The following is a 19,501-nucleotide window of genomic DNA, read 5'->3' on the forward strand; positions in this document are numbered from 1 at the left end:
TGGAGCGCTATTACCTTCCTGCAGAAGCAGTACCTATTGATCTACTCACATTTGTATGTTCTCGAACTGCTGGGTTGGCAGAAACTGGGCCTCACAGCGGGAGCTCACCTCACTACCTGGATTCGAACCGCCAACCTTTCAGTCGGCAAGTTCAGCAGCTCAGCAGTTTAACCCACTGCACCACCAGGGGGCCCTTATACACATATAACTTGAAGGCAGTTGTATACATTTAAAATAATAATCAGTACACTGGACCATCAGAAAGCAAAGGTGCCACTATCTCAACTGCCCATCTTTCATTGACCTGTCAATTAATGGCAACCCCATGAATTTTATCGGATCTATAGGTAAAGGTTTCTCCTTGATATTAAGTCTAGTCGAGTCCAACTCTGGGGGGTGGTGCTCATCTCCATTTCCAAGCCGAAGAGCTGAAGTTGTCCATATACACCTCCCAAGATCATGTGGTCGGCATGGCTGCATGGAGCGCCGTTACCTTCCAGCCGAAGCGGTTCCTATTGATCTCACATTTGCATGTTTTCAAAGTGCTAGGTTGGCAGAAGCTGGAGATAACAACGGGAGCCCACCCCATCTGCAAATTTGAACCGCCAACCTTCCAATCAGTGGTTTAAACCGCTGTGCCACTGCAGCCCCTTGATCTAAATATAGTTGAGAGCGCCTTGGATGGCAAGAAGATCCAACCAGTCCATACTCCAGGAAATAATGCCCAACTGCTCACTGGAAGGAAGGAAATTAGAGGCAAACATGAAGAACTTTAGCCACATAATGAGAAGACACGAAAGCTTGGAGAAAATAATGATGCTGGGAGAAATGGAAGGAAGAGGGGCTGACCAAGGGCAAGATGGATGGTATTCTTGAAGTGACTGGCTTGACCTTGAAAGAGCTGGGGGTGGGACGGCTGAGCAGAAGCTCTGGTGTGGGCTGGTCCATGAGGTCATGATGAGTGACTGAACAAATAAACAACAAAAATATACTTGATTTAAATTAGACCCTCTAATTTAGGGGATCTATACTTGATCTAAATTAAGGGCCCTTCTTACATACTGGTAAGCATTTAAGTATGTCTGGAACATGCATATTTTTCATCCAGTTAAAAAGTGAAACTCATTGGACTTACAAGTTTCTAAGCTAGGGGTCCTCAAACTAAGGCCAGAGGGCCGGATACAGCCCTCCAAGGTCATTTACCCGGCCCTCGCTCAGGGTCAACCTAAGTCTGAAACGACTTGAAAGACCACAACAATCCTATCTCATCAGCCAAAAGCAGGCCCACACTTCCCATTGAAATACCAATAAGTTTATATTTGTTAAAATTGTTCATTTTAATTATTGTATTTTTAAGTGTTTTTGCACTACAAATAAGATATGTGCAGTGTGCATAGGAATTCATTCATGCTTTTTTCAAATTATAATCCGGCTCTCCAACAGTTTGAGGGACTGTGACCTGGCCCTCTGTTTAAAAAGTTTGAGGACCCCTGTTCTAAGCAAGTCCTGTTTTTCTTGAAAAGTGTGTTTCTTCTGAAGCGACTTTACAAAAGGCTGCATTCTCCTCAATGATCGATTATACTTTTCCATACAGTCCTGTTACATCTGACAGTCCAATCATCCACCCTCAATACCAGCTCTTGCCTTGTTTCCATGACTCCTGGTTTCAGTGCCTTGTATACAAATCAATGCAATGCTCTTATTCAGATTCAAGTTTTTATTTATAAAAAAACAAGTGACATATGAAATTTAGGTACAAAAAGGCACTGCAGTTGAAATCTGGCAGCATCCTATATGAGAAGGACCACTCGCAGTTTGGGTCAAACAAGCTGTTTTCTTGCCATAGAATAACCAGCTATTTAATAAGAACACAAATATTCTTAAGCAAGTGCATACTTTTCCTCACTACAGCAATCCGGGATGGAAGAACTGTACTGATCAATCCTTTCTTCATAGTCCAGGGCCTACCAGTCTGCATTCCACATGAAAAGCAAATAACCGGTGCATACTCCCTTTGCAGTGTCAAAACTGAATGCCAAATCCCCTGCATTTTAATCCAACACTAGATGATGCTGTAGCAAAACTGAAAATAATTATACCAAAAAATTATAGCCGATCCATCTGCAAGAACATCCTCCAAGGAACATGAGTGCAAGTGCAAAGATTTCCTTCCATATTTTGTGTTTGATTATCTAAAGGACTGCTCAAATTATAAAATAAGGGAATCGTTCACAAAAAGCAGGTGAAACATGAGCCATTCATAAAGGAAATGTGTTGTGGGAGAAATGCTTCTGGAGGTTTGATAAAAGGTGCAAGTTAAAGAAATAGCGTAGTATCATTTGTGAAAAAAATGAATGTTCGACCATTCAAGGCAGCACTCTTCTTTTGAGCAAAAAGATTACCTACTCTGTAGGCGACTTAGCTGGACACTCTGCATTCATTTGTGAATATACTGAGATTTCATTGGATGTAATCCTCGTCCAAATGTCATTCCTTACCAAACAAGTCATCTTGATCATCTGGGCACTCTCTCAATTTGACTAAACAATCTTGCCCAATGGCAGACTCCTGACAATGGACGTCATAACTTCACTGTTTCCCAAGAACTATGTTGTTTTTTGTTCCCATCTAGATTCCAAAACAACTGAAACTGCTTGGTATTTGCTCCAAAACTGTGTGGCTTGCCAACAGCAATCTGAGTGGACACTGTGGTCCCTTCCCTATGCAATTCACCTGTCAATGACTCTGTTTCCAGGCTTCTTTATCTTGGCCAAAAACTCTGTAGGACCTTTCACAATCTCAAGTAGAAATAAGAAAGCTCCCACCACCATCAAAGCAGATTGGAAGCCAGGGTTGAATGATGAATTTTGAAAAAGACGATAAACACAATGGCGGTCTCCCCTTCAGCAGCTGCTCTTCTAGTGTCTGGTCACAATAGTCCTGAAATTGCCCTGAAATCTCTGGAGATGGTTCTCATTCCATACAAGCGATACTTTATATATTATGGCAGTTAAATCATGTTGGAAGACAGTTGCTTCTTCAATCCTTTTTGATCAAAATGCAGCACTTGAGGATGGTTAACATATAAAGCTTTTGCTTCATTCAACAATGATTTGTTTATGTCTTAATCTGTTTGTGCCACTAATCACAGCGGCATCCAAGTGTCATCTCTGGGAGTGCCTTGATTCTTGTCCTGCTTCGCCATCAGGAGACACCAACCAGTTTGAGAGTCCAGCCATATTGCAGAGGAAGCAGGGAAGGGATGGTCAAGGGCAGAGTGACCCCCAGCCCCTTGTCTGGCAAGGCCTGCCATTTCAAAGGGGCAGAGACCCCCAACATTGTCACCTGCAGGAGATAAAAAAACAAGAGATGCTGATCTATTGCATTATAGAAAACACTTTACTGATGTATCAAATGACTTCCTGTTAGGGCAAAAGCAATTTCAAAATGAAGCACAGCTTCAAAAATGTCCTCTGCTGTATAGATCTTCTAGGAAAACAAACAGTATTAAAGTCCTCACAACCTCTGAGGATGCTTGCCATAGACGCAGGCGAAACGTCAGGAGAGAATGCTTCTAGAACATGGCCATATAGCCTGAAAAACCTACAACAACCCAGTATTAAAGTCACCAACTTCTCTGGGAGAAAGGGGTTGGGTTCTCAAAAATCACAAATACCTTGTTTAACAATTATGCCAGAGCCAATTTATCAGCAACTCCTGCAAGACTGATGTTGGCATTTATTTTATTTACTCTATTTGTACTCTGCCTTTCTCTACTCCGAAGAGGACTCAAGGCAGCTTTATATATGGCAACTATTCAATGCCTTTGAACAACCAACAGTCAATATACATTAAGTTAAAGATTGATCATATTTTAAACTTGAGGATTTCAAGTGTCTGTTTGAATCTGTCTTTCTTTCATGTCTTCAGTGTCAGTTTTGGGGGGTTTATGAGCTTCTGTCTCTGTTAAAGGGGTTCATTACACAATTAGTTCTGCTTTAAGTACATTTTACAACTGCAAGATGCTTTGAATTTCTTGGTGCAAAATATAACTCAATGTCATCAGATCTTAAACCAGAATATTTCCAAAATTCTCCTTACTTGAGTGCTTGCAGATGGGACAGGGGATGACAGCTGCAACACACTGTTTTCTGGCCAGGTCAAGAAGATAGCATAGACTACTGTTCCCTTTGAAGTATACCTGAGAGAAGACGAAGTGAAGCAGTGAAATACGGAGAACAGTTTGAAAATAAAAAAGTTGAACATCTGCAAGGCTTCAAGTTGAATGAGGAGTGCTCTATCCCATTGAAAGTTTTCATCCTTCAATGGAACATAGGGAGCCCTCGGTGGCAAAATGGGTTAAACCCTTGTGCTGGCTGGACTGCTGACTGAAAGGTTGGCGGTTTGGATCTGGGGAGAGCTCCCGCCTGTCAGCTCAAGCTTCCCATGCGGAGACATGAGAGAAGCCTCCCACAGGATGGTACAACATATGGGCATCCTTTTGGCAACGTCCTTGTGGGCGGCCAATTCTCTCACACCAGATGCGACTTGCAGCTTCTCAAGTCACTCCTCACACACGCACAAATGGAATAGAGCACTCCCTGGCTCAACATGAAGCCTTGCCAAGTTTGACCAGAGTTGAAGGTGAGACAACAGGCCTCTGAGGTTTTCTCTCACACTTCATCTGTCCAGCCAAGAGGACTGATGAAAGGCTCAAAGTCAAACTTTGCATTTACTCTGAAAAAGCAAACATTGCACTGCAATCTGTCCTTTCTCCCAGCAACTACTGACGTCAATAACATAGTGTTGCTTGTGTCCAGAAGGGGTCTAGGTGAAACTTTCCATTCACTTCTTTGCAAAGGACTTTCCCTTCAAATGCCCTCAACAAGATTAAGAGATGGAGAATTACTATTATTTCAGCCAATTTCTTGAGGAGCCCCCGGTGGCGCAGTGGGTTAAACCCCTGTGCCGGCAGGTTCAAATCCGGGGAGCGCGTGGATGAGCTCCCTCTATCAGCTCAAGCTCTTCATGGGGGGACATGATAGAAGCCTCCCACAAGGATGATAAAACATCAAAAACATCCGGGCGTCCTCTGGGCAACGTCCTTGCAGACGGCCAATTCTCTCACACCAGAAACAACTTGCAGTTTCTCAAGTCGCTCCTGACACGACCAAAAAAGAAAAAAAAAAGAAAAAAAGAAAAAAAAAGAAAAAGCCAATTTCTTAGTTTTTAACTCATCACCAACACATAGATAGTGTGTGAATTGGAGGAAAATATATATATTAATGAAATAAAACATAAAAAGGTTCTCAATCCTTCCACTTCTCTTTTGTCCTCCCCAGATGCATCAAAAAGTCAACCAAGGAAAAGCAGTGGTTCTCAACCTTCCTAATGCCGCAACCCCTCAATACAGTTCCTCATGTTGTGGTGAACCCCAACCATAAAATTATTTTCATTGCTACTTCACAACTGTCATTTTGCTACTGTTATGAATCGTAATGTAAATATCTGATATGCATTTTCATTCACTGGAACAAATTTGGCACAAATACCCGATATGCCCAAATTTGAATACTGGTGAGGTTGGGGGGGGGGGGTTGACTTTGTCATTTGGGAGTTGTAGTTGCTGAACTCCACCAACAATAGAATTGAGCCAACCTTGGCACACAGAACTCCCATGACCAAAGGAAAATACAAAAAGGGCTTGTTGGGCATTGACCTTGAGTTGTGGAGTTGTAGTTCACCTACATCCAGAGAGCACTGTGGACTCAAACAATGATGGATCTGGAACAATCTTGGCACAAATACTCAATATGCCCAAATGTGAACACTGGAAAATAGACCTTGACATTTGGGAGTTGTAGTTTTTGGGATTTATAGTTCACCTACAATCAAAGAGCGTTATGAACAGCAACGATGATAGAATTGGGTCAGACTTTCCACACAGAACCCCCATCACCAACAGAAAATATTATGTTTTCTGATGGTCTTTGGCAACCGCACTGACATCCCCTAGAGAATCCTCCTGGCCTCCGCCAATCTGACATACTCTAAATGTATCGTCATAATTATATATACTCTGCCTTTTCTCTCTAAAAAAAGAGACTCAAAGTGACTTACATTAAAATCAATACAATACAATTTAAAACCTAAATGTATACAAATATTAAAATAGAATTAAATACTAATGGTATTGAAAATAAACAGTTAAAACTCTTAAAACCGATTAAAGACCTATTCACAGTGAAAACAGCAGCACTCTCCAACTTGATCTTATTATATTGAACCACAATACCAAGAATTCTCAATTAAGTGTAGGATTTGTCATTTAATGCATTGGGAAGACACCAAAGGCAAATTAAAGGAAAACAGGAAAGCACTTTGTCGCTTCAACTGCTGTTACCTTTTCCAAGCTTTCTGAATAGGTAAAATATTTTAAATATAGCACAACAACGTTAACTTTGAAAAGAAGCTTATGTAGTTTTGCATACCAAGTAAGTAAAAAGCTTGGAATAATTTGATCATACCAAGTGCTGTCACTGCCATTGTCCTTTTGAACTCTCCATGGTTTTGACTCGTAAATGGCCTCTCCATTAATGCTCAGCCACTTCCCAAGAGCCAGAAGCCGTTCCTGAAAGACTGGAACTATCACCCCTTCCTTTGTGGGTCCGATGTTGAGGAGATAGTTTCCTCCATAACTCACAGTTTGCACAAGTTCCTGAAGTGGAAGCACAAAATGAAACATGAGAGCAATTCCAAGTCAGGAGGAGAAAAATAATTTTGAAAAAGAATCATAAAACAGTAAGGGCCTGTATGTCTGAGATCTCTAGCTTGGTCCTTATACTGAAGTAAGAATCTAAATAGAAGCTTGCTTGTCCAGCAGTTTGGCTGAACAGTCACCTTTCTGCCTCTTCTCTGTCTAGCATTTAGAATCTGAAGGATGAAAATACTCTTACTTCTGGTATTCAATTTGTCAAACCCCTCTAGAGTGGGTTGCTGTGAGTTTTCCAGGCTGTATGGCCATGTTCCAGAAGCATCCTCTCCTGACGTTTCACCCACATCTTTGCAGGCATCCTGAGAGGTTGTGAGGTTTGATGGAAACTAGGCAAGTGGGGTTTATATATCTGTCCAGGGTGGGAAAAAGAACTCTTGTCTGTTTGAGGCAAGTGTGAATGTTACAACTGATCACCTTGATTAGTATTGAATACCCTTGCAGCTTCAAGGTTTGGCTGCTTCCTGCCTAGGGGAATCCTTTGTAGGGAGGTGTTAGCTGGTCCTTATTGTTTCTTGTCTGGAATTTCTCTGTTTTCTGAGTGTTGTTGTTTTAAAAACTATGTCAGACTACATAGTGAAGCCATTGAAATCCACAAGTATGTGGACAATTTCAACAGAAAGGACAAAACCATGAAAATAAACAAAATCTGGCTACCAGTATTAAAAATCAGGACAGTAAAGAAAGAACTTCAACAACCCATCTAGACTGCTTTTTTCGTCAATTGGTTTCCTACTCTTGTTAAATCCAAGGTCCAATTTAAACTTCATTGCATTGCTGAACCTCTTCAGCAATGTCTTGCAAGACTTTCTAATCTGCTTCAGAACTAACTTGTGGCCCTCCCTCTGCTTACCATAATGATGCTGGACTCATCCATAAGCTCAGAGATTTGCATGCCACTTCGATACCCCCAAGACCTCCTGTCAATAGAGCTGCACATCTCCCACTTGTGGCTGGGCAAAGTCCCGGGCTTGTATTTGTCTTGACAGTTATAGTAGCCTCCGTGATGACAGGAACAATTGAAGCCCCATCGATCGTTCACCACCACGGTGTCCTACCAAGACAGATCCAAGAGAAGAGTTGAAGCGACATTTGTGGCATAAGGAGGGAAGGAATGTGGGGCTGCCTTCATTGGTGCTCAAAACAAACCAGAGCTTAATGCTTCTGTAGACACAGTACCCTATTTATTTTTCACTATTCAGCAGGCCTACCCAGTCAATTTTAAACCATGTATTTTAAATTGCCATTCTGTTATTGTTATATTTTACTCTTTGTTTCATCTATTTTATTATGTGTCTTTTATAGAAATGTGTTTTAATATACGTAATTTATTGTATGTATTCAGTGATTATTTTAACTGTGTTGTGCCCTGCCTCGGGCTTTTGAGGAAAGGCAGATAACAAAGAAATCATTATCATCCTCTGGGTAAGAAAACATGGAAAGACAGTAATATAGGATCCTAGAAAGTATTACACACGCCCAGTTCCGTTTATCACTTTACTCCACCTTAAGCTCAATGAAAAGTATCAAAGCTCTTTATGACTATCCGGCAGGCCTACCCAATTAGTTTAACTATGAATTTAAAAGTCATGTCTTGTGTTTAATCTTTGTTCTGTGTACTTTAAAATATGTTTTTCATAGAAATATATTTAATACGTGTATTTTATATAATGTTTTACGATGATGTGTTTCTAGCTATGTTGTGCCCCGCCTTGAGCCATGAGAGGCGGGTAAGAAATAAAATTATTATTAAAGGTAAAGATTTCCCCTTGACATTAAGTCTGACCCTGGAGGGGTGATGCTCATCTCCATTTCTAAGCCAAAGAACCAGTGTTGTCCATAGACATCTCCAAGGCCATGTGGCTGGCATGACTGCATGGAGCATCGTTACCTTCCAGCTGAAGCGGTACCTATTGATCTACTCACATTTGAATGTTTTCGAACTGCTAGGTTGGAAGAAGCTGGGGCTAACAGTGGGAGCTCACCCTGCTCCCTGGATTCAAACCACCGATCTTGCAGTCAGCAAGTTCAGCAGCTCAGCAGTTTATTATCATCCCTAAAATTCCCAATGTCTCAGTAGCGAAGGGGTTCATAGCACTAGTCACATCCTCTGAAGGCCTGCTATTTATGCCATTTTTCCAACATGACCTTCATGTTTAAGCACATGCATAGTCTGAGGTTTTGTGGGAACAGCAGACCCCCCCCCTCCCCCCTCCCCCCTCAAGTGTTGCTGACCCAAAAATACTAGCAATCCTACCCGGCACATCCAATGGGGAGAGAAATGATGCGAGTAACATTCAGCACCATCTGGACATGCAATTCCCACTCTTGCTCAAAGGTTTAGAAATGTGTAGAAAACAGGAATTATGGAGTTATATACTCTTGCTATTTCTGTTCTCAGACTTGGAGATGGCAATCACAAGTAATACATATTTCTATTTCCTGCACTTTGTTACAATACTTAAAGTGGAGTTTGTATAGTGCTCTCACCGTTAGCTACATGAACTGAGCCTCCATCAAGAAAAACCTAACAGGTCTCACTAAAGAGGTGACAGATACATTTTGGACACTCTGAAGAACCACAAAGGCTTTCATGGGCCAAAATATCTAAAGAGCCACTCTAAAGTCTTAATCTCAAATGCAAGCAAGTAGGAAAAACTTGGCTGGGTTTTCAACATTCATTAACTGCCCCAGTTCAAAGCAAATTCAGATACCTTGACTGGACTATCGTTGTAAAGCCAGGCAAGGAAATTAGTTGAGTTCCAGTATGTATCTGGAGCTTCCCATTCTCCATCAGACCAGATGAGATCCGGCTTGTACCTTTAGATGCAGATTAACAAAACCAGAAAATTTACCAATACAATTGTGTCCTAGTTCCTGCTCATTCTGTTGAGATGTGCTAATAGTGACTGGTCTGATTATACTGTTGTAAAACAAAGTGGACAATTTCAGCAGGGCGGGGAAACTTCACATTCTAAGGACTAGACATATCTTGCTAGCTAAATCTGGTGGCATAACATTAAAGATAATAAACCTTTCCTCTTAAAACCAAGCACATGAAGAGTTTATGCTGTTTTCTGAATAGAGTGTTATGCTTTAGAGAAGGGCTTCTTAAACATTTTTCATTCGTGATCCCTTTTGCCCAAGATATTTTTACATGACCTGGGTATATAGGTAAATATGTTTTCTATCTCAAAAACTAGAGCTGATATGGAGAAACTGGCATATACCCAGAAATAGACCCAGAAACAGGACTGACATTTGAGACACCAAAATGTGTGTTGGCTAGTGTAATAAATCAGCATTTGCAAGGCTTGCTATATAGGCCGATTTTCCTTTTTATGGAATATAGTTGAAGCATTTTCTGCAAAGTCCCACTGTAACTAACAGATTTGTGTAAATATCTAGGTAGCATTCAGAAACCTTTTACTACTGCCAAATTTTTGTGATCCCAACTCTGAGCTCAGAGGACCTCATTTGGGGCCAGGATCCTGAGTTTAATAAGCAGTGCTTCAGAGAATTCGATTATTCTTCAAAGCCAGGTACATCTTTCTCATGCACTTGGTTTCAGAGAACAAATAAAAATGTGTTGTTACTCCTAGACCACAATACAGTGACATAACCACACACAGCCTGCATGTTGGTCACCTTTGTTACAAATTTGCTAGTAAAACAAGCCTGTCTTTGCCTCCATCTATGCAGTGGGGTGTTGGGTCTGTGCATCTTGGCAGCCGAGGCACTTAGCAGGTATAGGCCAGTATTAGAGCACCTACAGAACAGAGCTATAGACAGAAGCACAGGATTGTCCCTGGTCTCGCAGATTCTAAGCAGATGTACTTGGCCTTGTTGCACGCAACAGGGTTCACTTCTGATGAAATACATCTAGGAGTCTCTTTCACACTACATAAGCAATTAAAGCACTTGGCTCCACTTCAATTCCTATGGAATCCTGGAATTTGCCGTTTCATGAGGTCTTTAGAATTTTCAGCAAGAGAGCTCTAGCCTTTCACCAAACTACAAGTAACAAAATTTCATAGAAGGGCTTCTGGAAGTTACAGTCTAACACACTTAGAGGGAACCACGTCTAGATAGTATAGGCTAATCTAGGTTTTTCTGATGATGTCTTGCTCTTACCTTAAAACAAGGTCAAAAAGCTCTGGCATAGTCTTCTCAGAGACAAAATACTGTGTCTTGAATTCATTATTTTTGTCCATCAAATAGAGTGGATGAAACCATTCATAGAGGGAGTGGTACAGCCCATAATGTATGTTCCTAAAGATTAGAACAAAAGATCCGCAAGTGATCAGAAAGCTCCTAAGCCCAACCTCTCCACCCCAACCTTTGAACCCACATCCATACCTTTTTCGGAGGGCATCTCCCAGTTCTCCCACCAAGTCTCTATGGGGCCCTGTATCTACCGAGTTCCAGTTCCAAGACACGGGGGAACCCCAGTTGGTGAAGCCTTCGTGATGCTTTGTGGTCAGCACCACATATCTTTAGGCAAAGGAAGATAACAAGTCAGGAAGGAAGAGAACTCAGAGTAAATATACCCACATTTAAGAGATAGCAAAGAAAAAGACAAAGCTTCATCTGCCTTTTAAAACTGTACCATCGGCAGATCAAATTCAGGAAGATACTCCTTACTCTGTCTTAATACATCCGAAGTGCACCCCACCTCTGGGGTTTGGTTACAGGATCCAAGATCCGTGGATGTTCATGTGATCATATACAAATTGTTTACTAAATTGCTGTCTCTTATATAAAATGGCAAGATCAAGGTGGGCTTTTTGGAAATTTTTCAAGTTGCAGCTCATTGAAACTGCGGGTGCAGAATCCTGGGATACAGATGTCTGGCCGTATACTCGTCTATGTATATGTATTTACATGACTCTATTTCACCATTAATTGTAATGCACACCCCAATTTTGAGGTGCACATGACCAAAAATGGATTTGCCAGAGAAGCAAGGAGAAGTGGCACCCTTCTGCCAAGTAGAGGCTGGATAATTTGCCAGTCTTGACTTGGTGGAGAGGGGCAGCACTTATCCTTAGCCTCCCAGCTGAAATAGGCGGAAGGTGGCTTGGGAAGAAGGGAGGGGGATTCCCTTCTCCTTAGCTTCCCAGATTGGAGGCTAAGGACAACAGGACTTGGAAAGGGGTGAGGTGGGAGAAGCGGCACCCCCATCAAACTGGCTGGCGAACTAGGATTGGAAGAGGAGGTGTGGCTTCCTAGCTGGCTTTATTCAGGGTCTGAATGGAGGAAGTTGGGAAGCCATCAGGCGGAGGCTGCCGAGTTCAGTAGCCTCAGCCTGATGGAAAAGCATAGGCATATTTGGGCACATGATTCGAATGTGCCATCAAATGTAAAGTGCATGTCCATTTTGGCTAAGCAATTATACTTCAAAACAGTGGTTCTCAACCTGTTTTGGCCTACAACTCCCAGAAATCCCAGCTAGTTTACCAGCTATTAGGATTTCTGGGAGTTGAAGGCCAAAACATCTGGGGACCCACAGGTTGAGAACCACTGCCTTAAAAGATGTGCATTATATTCGAGTAAATATGGCATATTATGCAGTCTTGTTTGCTGCAATGTTGGAGGATGGGTATCAGCAATACATGTATTAAAAGTAATACTTAAAGGGTTTAACAAATAATAAGCAGAGAGATCTTCAGCCTTCTCTGTCAAAGGGCTTCCTAAGGCCATCAGAAATATGTGTTTTCTAATGGTCTTTGGTTACCCCTCTGAAATCCCCCTCAAGACCCCCAGGTTGAGAAGCACCGGTCTATAGTCTATACGTGGGGCTGCCCTTGAAGACGGCCCGGAAATTCCAACTGGTCCAACGAGCAGCAGCCAGACTACTAACTGGTGTGAATTACAGGTAGCGGTATACCCCCTTGTTTATTTTCCGGTCCCAATTCAAGGTGCAGGTACTTACCTACAAAGCCCTGAAAGGTTTGGGACCTGCCTAACTTTGTGACTGCATTTCCTTTTATGAACCTACACGACCCCTTCGATCTTCCAGAGAGGCCCTTCTCGCGCTCCCACCTCCATCGCAAGTGCGACTTGTGGGGACGAGGGAGAGGGCTTCCTCGGCTCTGGAATTCACTCCCCAGAGAAATTAGGCAAGCCCCCATCCTGGCAGTCTTTAGGAAGAGCTTGAAAACTTGGCTGTTCCAGTGTGCCTTCAAGGAATGATGAACTGAACTATAACCCCTGACCTGACCAAACCTTGCAAAATAATGTCCTCGGAAGCACTTTGTTTTCTACCTACTAGTGCATTTAAACCCTACTTTCGTCCCTCCGATCCCCTGTCCAGATACAATACATTGCCTTCTCATCCAGTGTTTTTAAACTTTTTAATCCTTGCTATCGGCCTTGCCCACTGTGATTTATTTTCTGTGTTTAATTATTGTGATTTTACATTGCTTGATGTTTATTTAGTTTCTTGTATTTTATTTTTTATTTTTATATTTTACTGTTGTTGTAGGTTGTTTATTTGCATTGCTGTATTGCTGGACTTGGCCTCGTGTAAGCCACCCCAAGTCCCCTTGGGGAGATGGTGGCGGGGTATAAATAAAGTTTAATAATAATAATATAGTTTCCTGTATTGTTGAAGGCTTTCATGGCAGAATCACTGGGTTGTTGTAGGTTTTTTCAGGCTATATGGCCATGGTCTAGAGGCATTCTCTCCTGACGTTTCGCCTGCATCTATAGCAAGCATCCTCAGAGGTAGTGAGGTCTGTTGGAACTAGGAAAAAGGGTTTATATAACTGTGGAATGACCAGGGTGGGACCAAAGGACTCTTGTCTGCTGGAGCTAGGTGTGAATGTTTCAACTGACCACCTTGATTAGCATATAATGGCCTGGCAGTGCCTGGAGCAAACTTTTGTTGAGAGGTGATTAGATGTCCTTGTTTGCTTCCTCTCTGTTGTTGTGCTGTTTTAATTTTAGAGTTTTTTTAATACTGATAGCCAGATTTTGTTCATTTTCATGGTTTCCTCCTTTCTGTTGAAATTGTCCACATGCTTGTGGATTTCAATGGCTTCTCCGTGTAGTCTGACATGGTGGTTGTGAGAGTGGTCCAGCATTTCTGTGTTCTCAAATAAAATGCTGTGTCCAGGTTGGTTCATCAGGTGCTCTGCTACTGCTGATTTCTCTGGCTGAAGTAGTCTGCAGTGCCTTTCATGTTCCCTGATTCGTGTTTGGGCAAAGCTGTGTTTGGAGGTCCCTATGTAGACTTGTCCACAGCTGCATGGTATACGGTAGACTCCTGCAGAAGTGATTGCCCCAGGCACTGCCAGGCCATCAAATGCTAATGAAGGTGGTCAGTTGAAACATTCACACCTAGCTCCAGTAGACAAGAGTCCTTTGTCCCACCCTGGTCATTCCACAGATATCTAAACCCTCAAGATTATTAAGATCGTCTGGAGAGGCCCTGCTCTCAGTCCCACCGGCCTCGCAAGCGCGTCTGGTGGGGACGAGGGACAGGGCCTTCTCGGTGGTGGCCCCTCGACTCTGGAACTCTCTTCCACTGGAGATCAGAACCGCCCTGTCTATCCTGACATTTAGGAAACAGGTGAAGACTTGGTTATGGAGACAGGCATTCGACGAGTGAGCCAGATATGGATGGAGGATGATGAATGAGTTAGTGTGACGACTGACCACTGTAGTTATTGAATGTAATTGCTGTTTTAATGTTTTAGTGTAAAATGAATTATTATGTTTTTATTAACTGTATGTGATATTATGGTTGGAAACCGGTCTGAGTCCCTCAAGAGAGGTGAGAAGGCCGGTATATAAAACTTTTAAATAAATAAATAAATACATAAATAATATTTTTCCCCTAGTTTCAACAGACCTCACAACCTCTGAGGATGCTTGCCATAGATGCAGGCGAAACGTCAGGAGAGAATGCCTCTAGACCATGGCCATATAGCCCGAAAAAACCTACAACAACCCAATATAGTTTCCCTTTTTGAGAACCTTTTTATACGCAGCAAGGTTTCTGCTATAACCGAAATTATGTCCACATTACAATGTTTCCGACCTGGCGCCGGCCTGCTGGAAGAGCTGGGCCCAGGCCTCGGGCAGGAAGTCCTGGGCGGTGAAGAGGGGCGCGAAGTCGGCGTAGCTGGTGCCCGGCGGGAAGCGGGCCTTGACGAAGCGCTCGTACTCGGGCCGCCCCTCGCCCCGCCAGTGCCACCAGAACCACTCCGAGCCCCAGGCCGGCACCGAGAAGACGCCCCAGTGCACGAAGACGCCCACCTTCGCCGCGTCGAACCAGCCGGGCAGCGGCCTCGAGTCCAGGCTGGCCCAGTCCGGCGTGTAACGCTGAGGAGATGCCGCCGCGACGGAGAGAAGAGCAACAAACACCGCCCAGGCCGCCATCTTGGATTCCCTCAGAGAGGAACTCGCTTCCGCCATGCGCATTGGCCCGCCGAATCACGTGAGGCAGCCTTCAGGAGACGTCTCGACCAATGGCCAGCCACCTCAGCAGAGTCACGTGCCGACCAATAGTAGCCCCACTCGGCGGAGTCACGTGAGGGGGCATGGCAGCCAGCTGCAAAACTCATAGAATCAAAGAGTTGGAGAGACCTCATGGGCCATCCAGTCCAACCCCGTGCCAAGAAGCAGGAATATTGCATTCAAATAACCCCTGACAGATGGCCATCCAGCCTCTGTTTAAAAACCTCCAAAGAAGGAGCCTCCACCACACTCCAGGGCAGAGAGTTCCACTGCTGAAGGGCTCTCACAGTCAGGAAGTTCTTCCTCATGTTCAGATGGAATCTATAGAATCAAAGAGTTGGAAGAGACCTCATGGGCCATCCAGTCCAACCCCCTGCAAAGAAGCAGGAATATTGCATTCAAAGCACCCATGACAGATGGCCATCTAGCCTCTATTTAAAAACCTCCAAAGAAGGAGCCTCCACCACACTCCAGGGCAGAGAGTTCCACTGCTGAACGGCTCTCACAGTCAAGAAGAGCTTCCTCATGTTCAGATGGAATCTATAGAATCAAAGAGTTGGAAGAGACCTCATGGGCCATCCAGTCCAACCCCCTGCCAAGAAGCAGGAATATTGCATTCAAAGCACCCCCGAAAGATGGCCATCCAGCCTCTGTTGAAAAACCTCCAAAGAAGGAGCCTCCACCACACTCCGGGGCAGAGAGTTCCACTGGTGAACGGCTCTCACAGTCAGGAAGTTCTTCCTCATGTTCAGATGGAATCTCCTCTCTTGTAGTTTCATGGCCGGAATAACTGGGTTGTTGTGAGTTTTCCGGGCTGTATGGCCGTGTTCCAGAAGCATTCTCTCCTGATGTTTCACCTGCATCTCTGGCAGGCATCCTCAGAGGTTGTGAGGTCTGTGTATTGTCGAAGGCTTTCATGGCTGGGATCACTGGTTTTCGGGCTATATGGCCATGGTCTAGAGCAGGGGTCCTCAAACTTTGGCCCGAGGGCTGGATACGGCCCTCCAAGGTCATTTACCCGCCCCTCGCTCAGGTTCAATCTAAGTCTGAAATGACTTGAAAGCACACAACAACAACAATCCTATCTCATCAGCCAAAAGCAGGCCCACACTTCTCATTGAAATACTAATATGTTTATATTTGTTAAAATTGTTCTTCATTTTAATTATTGTATTTTAAGTGTTTTGCACTAGAAATAAGATATGTGCAGTGTGCATAGGAATTCATATATATTTTTCAAATTATAATCCGGCCCTCCAACAGTTTGAGGGACTGTGACCTGGTCCTCTGTTTAAAAAGTTTGAGGACCCCTGGTTTAGAGGCATTCTCTCCTGACGTTTCGCCTGCATTTATGGCAAGCATCCTCAGAGGTAGTGAGAGCTCCGTTGGAAACTAGAAAATGAGGCTTATATATCTGGGTGGGAGAAAGAACTCTTGTTTGCTTGAGGTAGATGAAAGGAAGGCTTTCCCAGAGAGGTGAGGCGAACAAAATTCAAGCAGGCTCTCAGTGACTTTTGTGATTTAATTGGGAAATAAAGTTGCTAGACTAAACTGGACTATTGCAATGCGCTCTACGTGGGGCTGCCTTTGAAAACAGCCCGGAAATTTCAACTGGTGTAACGGGCGGCAGCTAGGCTCCTTACTGGAGCAAACTATAGGGAGCATACAACACTCCTAATAAAACAGCTTCATTGGCTGCCGATAAGTTGCCGAGCCAAATTCAAGGTGCTGGTCATGAATTATAAAGCCCTAAAAAACAGTTCAGGCCCCACCTATCTCCGTGATTGCATCTCCTTCTATGAACCGGCACAAACTCTAAGATCTTCCAGGGAGGCCCTCCTCTCGGTCTACCTCCGTCACAAGCACGGTTGGTGGGGACGAGAGAGAGGGCCTTCTCGGTGGTGGCCCCTCGCCTCTGGAATGCCCTTCCAAGGGAAATAAGACAGGCCCCATCCCTCCCCTCCTTTTGTAAGAACTTGAAAACCTGGTGGTTTCAACAAGCCTTTGTAAATGACAAGCTCTAACTCAGTCTTACACATTGTCGAATACGGCCAATTACCCAGATCACTTCCTCTAATCAGCCCCGGAATGAACAGCCACAGACCCGTACCTAATATTATTGTTGCCTGCTATAGCATTGCACTTAATTTCCGGGGCCCCTAGAATTTTTGGGCTTACACAAATCTCGGCTTGGCCTTGTAAATTTTTTAATTGCCTTGAACAGGCAGGATTACTTTCAATATATGTGTGTTATGGTGACAATTTTTATGCATATATTGTTTGGTTAATCTTATGGTTATGTTGTTTTACTTTGTATGTTTTGTGATGTTACCTAGGAACCGCTCTGAGTCCCCTCGGGGAGATAGAGCGATATATACGTTTTATTATTATTATTATTATTATTATTATTATTATTATTATTATAGAGTAAAAACTAGACTTTTAATATTTAGGTGCTTCTAGTGAAGTAACGCCTGAAATCCCTCTTTTAATAAATAACTATTAAGGATATGGGAACTGCCTCCAGTTTTCAGTCTGACAACCTTATTAGGAAACATACTGCAAGTCTGGGCTGCTGTGAGTTTTTATAGTAATAATAATAATACTTAATTCTTTAACCCGCTCTCTCTCCCATGAAGGGACTGAGGACGCCTTCCAAAGACCAAAATGGCAAGCATTCAATGCCGTGTGCAATGATAAAATCAAAATAAAACAGAAACAAGGAAAGAGCTAAAAGTAAACAATTAAAAATAAGCCAATAAAACAACCTAGGCTAAAACATGTAGTTGATCAACCTCATAAATAACACAACAGGCTGATAAAAGCTGTATAAAATATACAAATATTAAAACGTGTCTTTCCACTAAGTAATATAATCACAGCACCACCCAAGCTGTATGACCTTGTTCCAGAAACATTCTCTCCTGACATTTCGCCCACATCTATGGCAGGCATCCTCAGAGGTTGTGAGGTAAGTAGGCAAACCGCTCCGAGCCTTCGGGGAGTGGCGGTATATAAAATTGATAAATAAATAAATAAAATAAGTGAGGTTTATATATCTGTGGAATTATGTCCAGGGTGGGAAAAAGAACTCTTGTCTGCTTGAGGCAAGTGTGAGTTCTTTCTCCTACTCTGGACATTAGTCCACAGATATATAAATCCCACTTGCGTAGTTTCCAATAGACCTCACAACCTCTCAGGATGCCTGCCATAGATGTGGGTGAAACGTTAGGAGAGAATGCTACTGGAACATGGCCATACAGCCCAGAAAACTCACAGCAACCCAGTGAAAGCTGCTTCTGGGGTACCTTCTTACAGCAACACTAGAATGTCTATTGTATATGTGTGTGTGTGTGTGTGTGTGTGTGTGTGTGTATACACACACACACACACACATACATATCATATTTATTGTATTGTGTTACATGTCCCCACCTCTGGAACTCCCTCCCGGAGTAACAGAAGGTCTCTTATTGTTTTTTGAAAGAGAGCAAGGACCTTCTTATGATCGCAAGCATATAGAGAGGACGATATATAAGATATTTGACAAAAACAAAATGGAATGGAATATGGAAATAGCTGTTACTCTAGCTCAGGGGTCCACAAACTATGGCCCGGGGGCCGGATATGGCCCTCCAAGGTCATTTACCTGGCCCTCGCTCAGGGTCAGCCTGAGTCTGAAACGACTTGAAAGCACACGACAACAATAACAACAATCCTATCTCATCAGCCAAAAGCTGACGAGCACCGGAGCCCCCGGTGGTGCAGTGGGTTAAACCCCTGTGCTGGCAGGACTGAAAACCGACAGGTCGCAGGTTCGAATCCGGGGAGAGGCGGATGAGCTCCCTCTATCAGCTCCAGCTCCTCATGCGGGGACATGAGAGAAGCCTCCCACAAGGATGATAAAAACATCAAATCATCTGGGCGTCCCCTGGGCAACGTCCTTGCAGACAGCCAATTCTCTCACACCAGAAGTGACTTGCAGTTTCTCAAAGTTGCTCCTGAGACACACAAAAAAAGCCAAAAGCAGGCCCACACTTCCCATTGAAATACTAATTTGTTAAACTTGTTCTTCATTTTAATTATTGTATTGTTTTTAAGTGGTTTTTGAACTACAAATAAGATGTGTGCATAGGAATTCATTCATTTTTTTTCAAATTATAATCCGGCCCTCCAACAGTTTGAGGGACTGTGACCTTGCCCTCTGTTTAAAAAGTTTGAGGACCCCTGCTCTAGCTTTTCAATTTGAATGCTTTATAAAAC

The 19,501-nt window shown here is 43.2% G+C and overlaps 1 protein-coding gene across 1 annotated transcript; it reads right to left on the minus strand.

The window, feature by feature from the left end:
• Window positions 1–1,699: 1,699 nt before the first annotated feature.
• Window positions 1,700–15,206, minus strand: FUCA1 (alpha-L-fucosidase 1). Its single transcript, XM_060784232.2, has 8 exons — window positions 14,820–15,206; window positions 11,132–11,266; window positions 10,907–11,044; window positions 9,487–9,592; window positions 7,626–7,826; window positions 6,528–6,718; window positions 4,102–4,201; window positions 1,700–3,345 (listed from the first exon to the last, which is right to left on the minus strand). The coding sequence occupies exons 1-8, from the start codon at window positions 15,200–15,202 to the stop codon at window positions 3,205–3,207; spliced, it is 1,395 nt and encodes a 464-aa protein (XP_060640215.2). The 5' UTR covers window positions 15,203–15,206; the 3' UTR covers window positions 1,700–3,204.
• Window positions 15,207–19,501: the final 4,295 nt, after the last annotated feature.

Source organism: Anolis sagrei, chromosome X (genome assembly GCF_037176765.1).
Source record: "Anolis sagrei isolate rAnoSag1 chromosome X, rAnoSag1.mat, whole genome shotgun sequence".
NCBI classification, from domain to species: Eukaryota; Metazoa; Chordata; class Lepidosauria; order Squamata; family Dactyloidae; genus Anolis; species Anolis sagrei.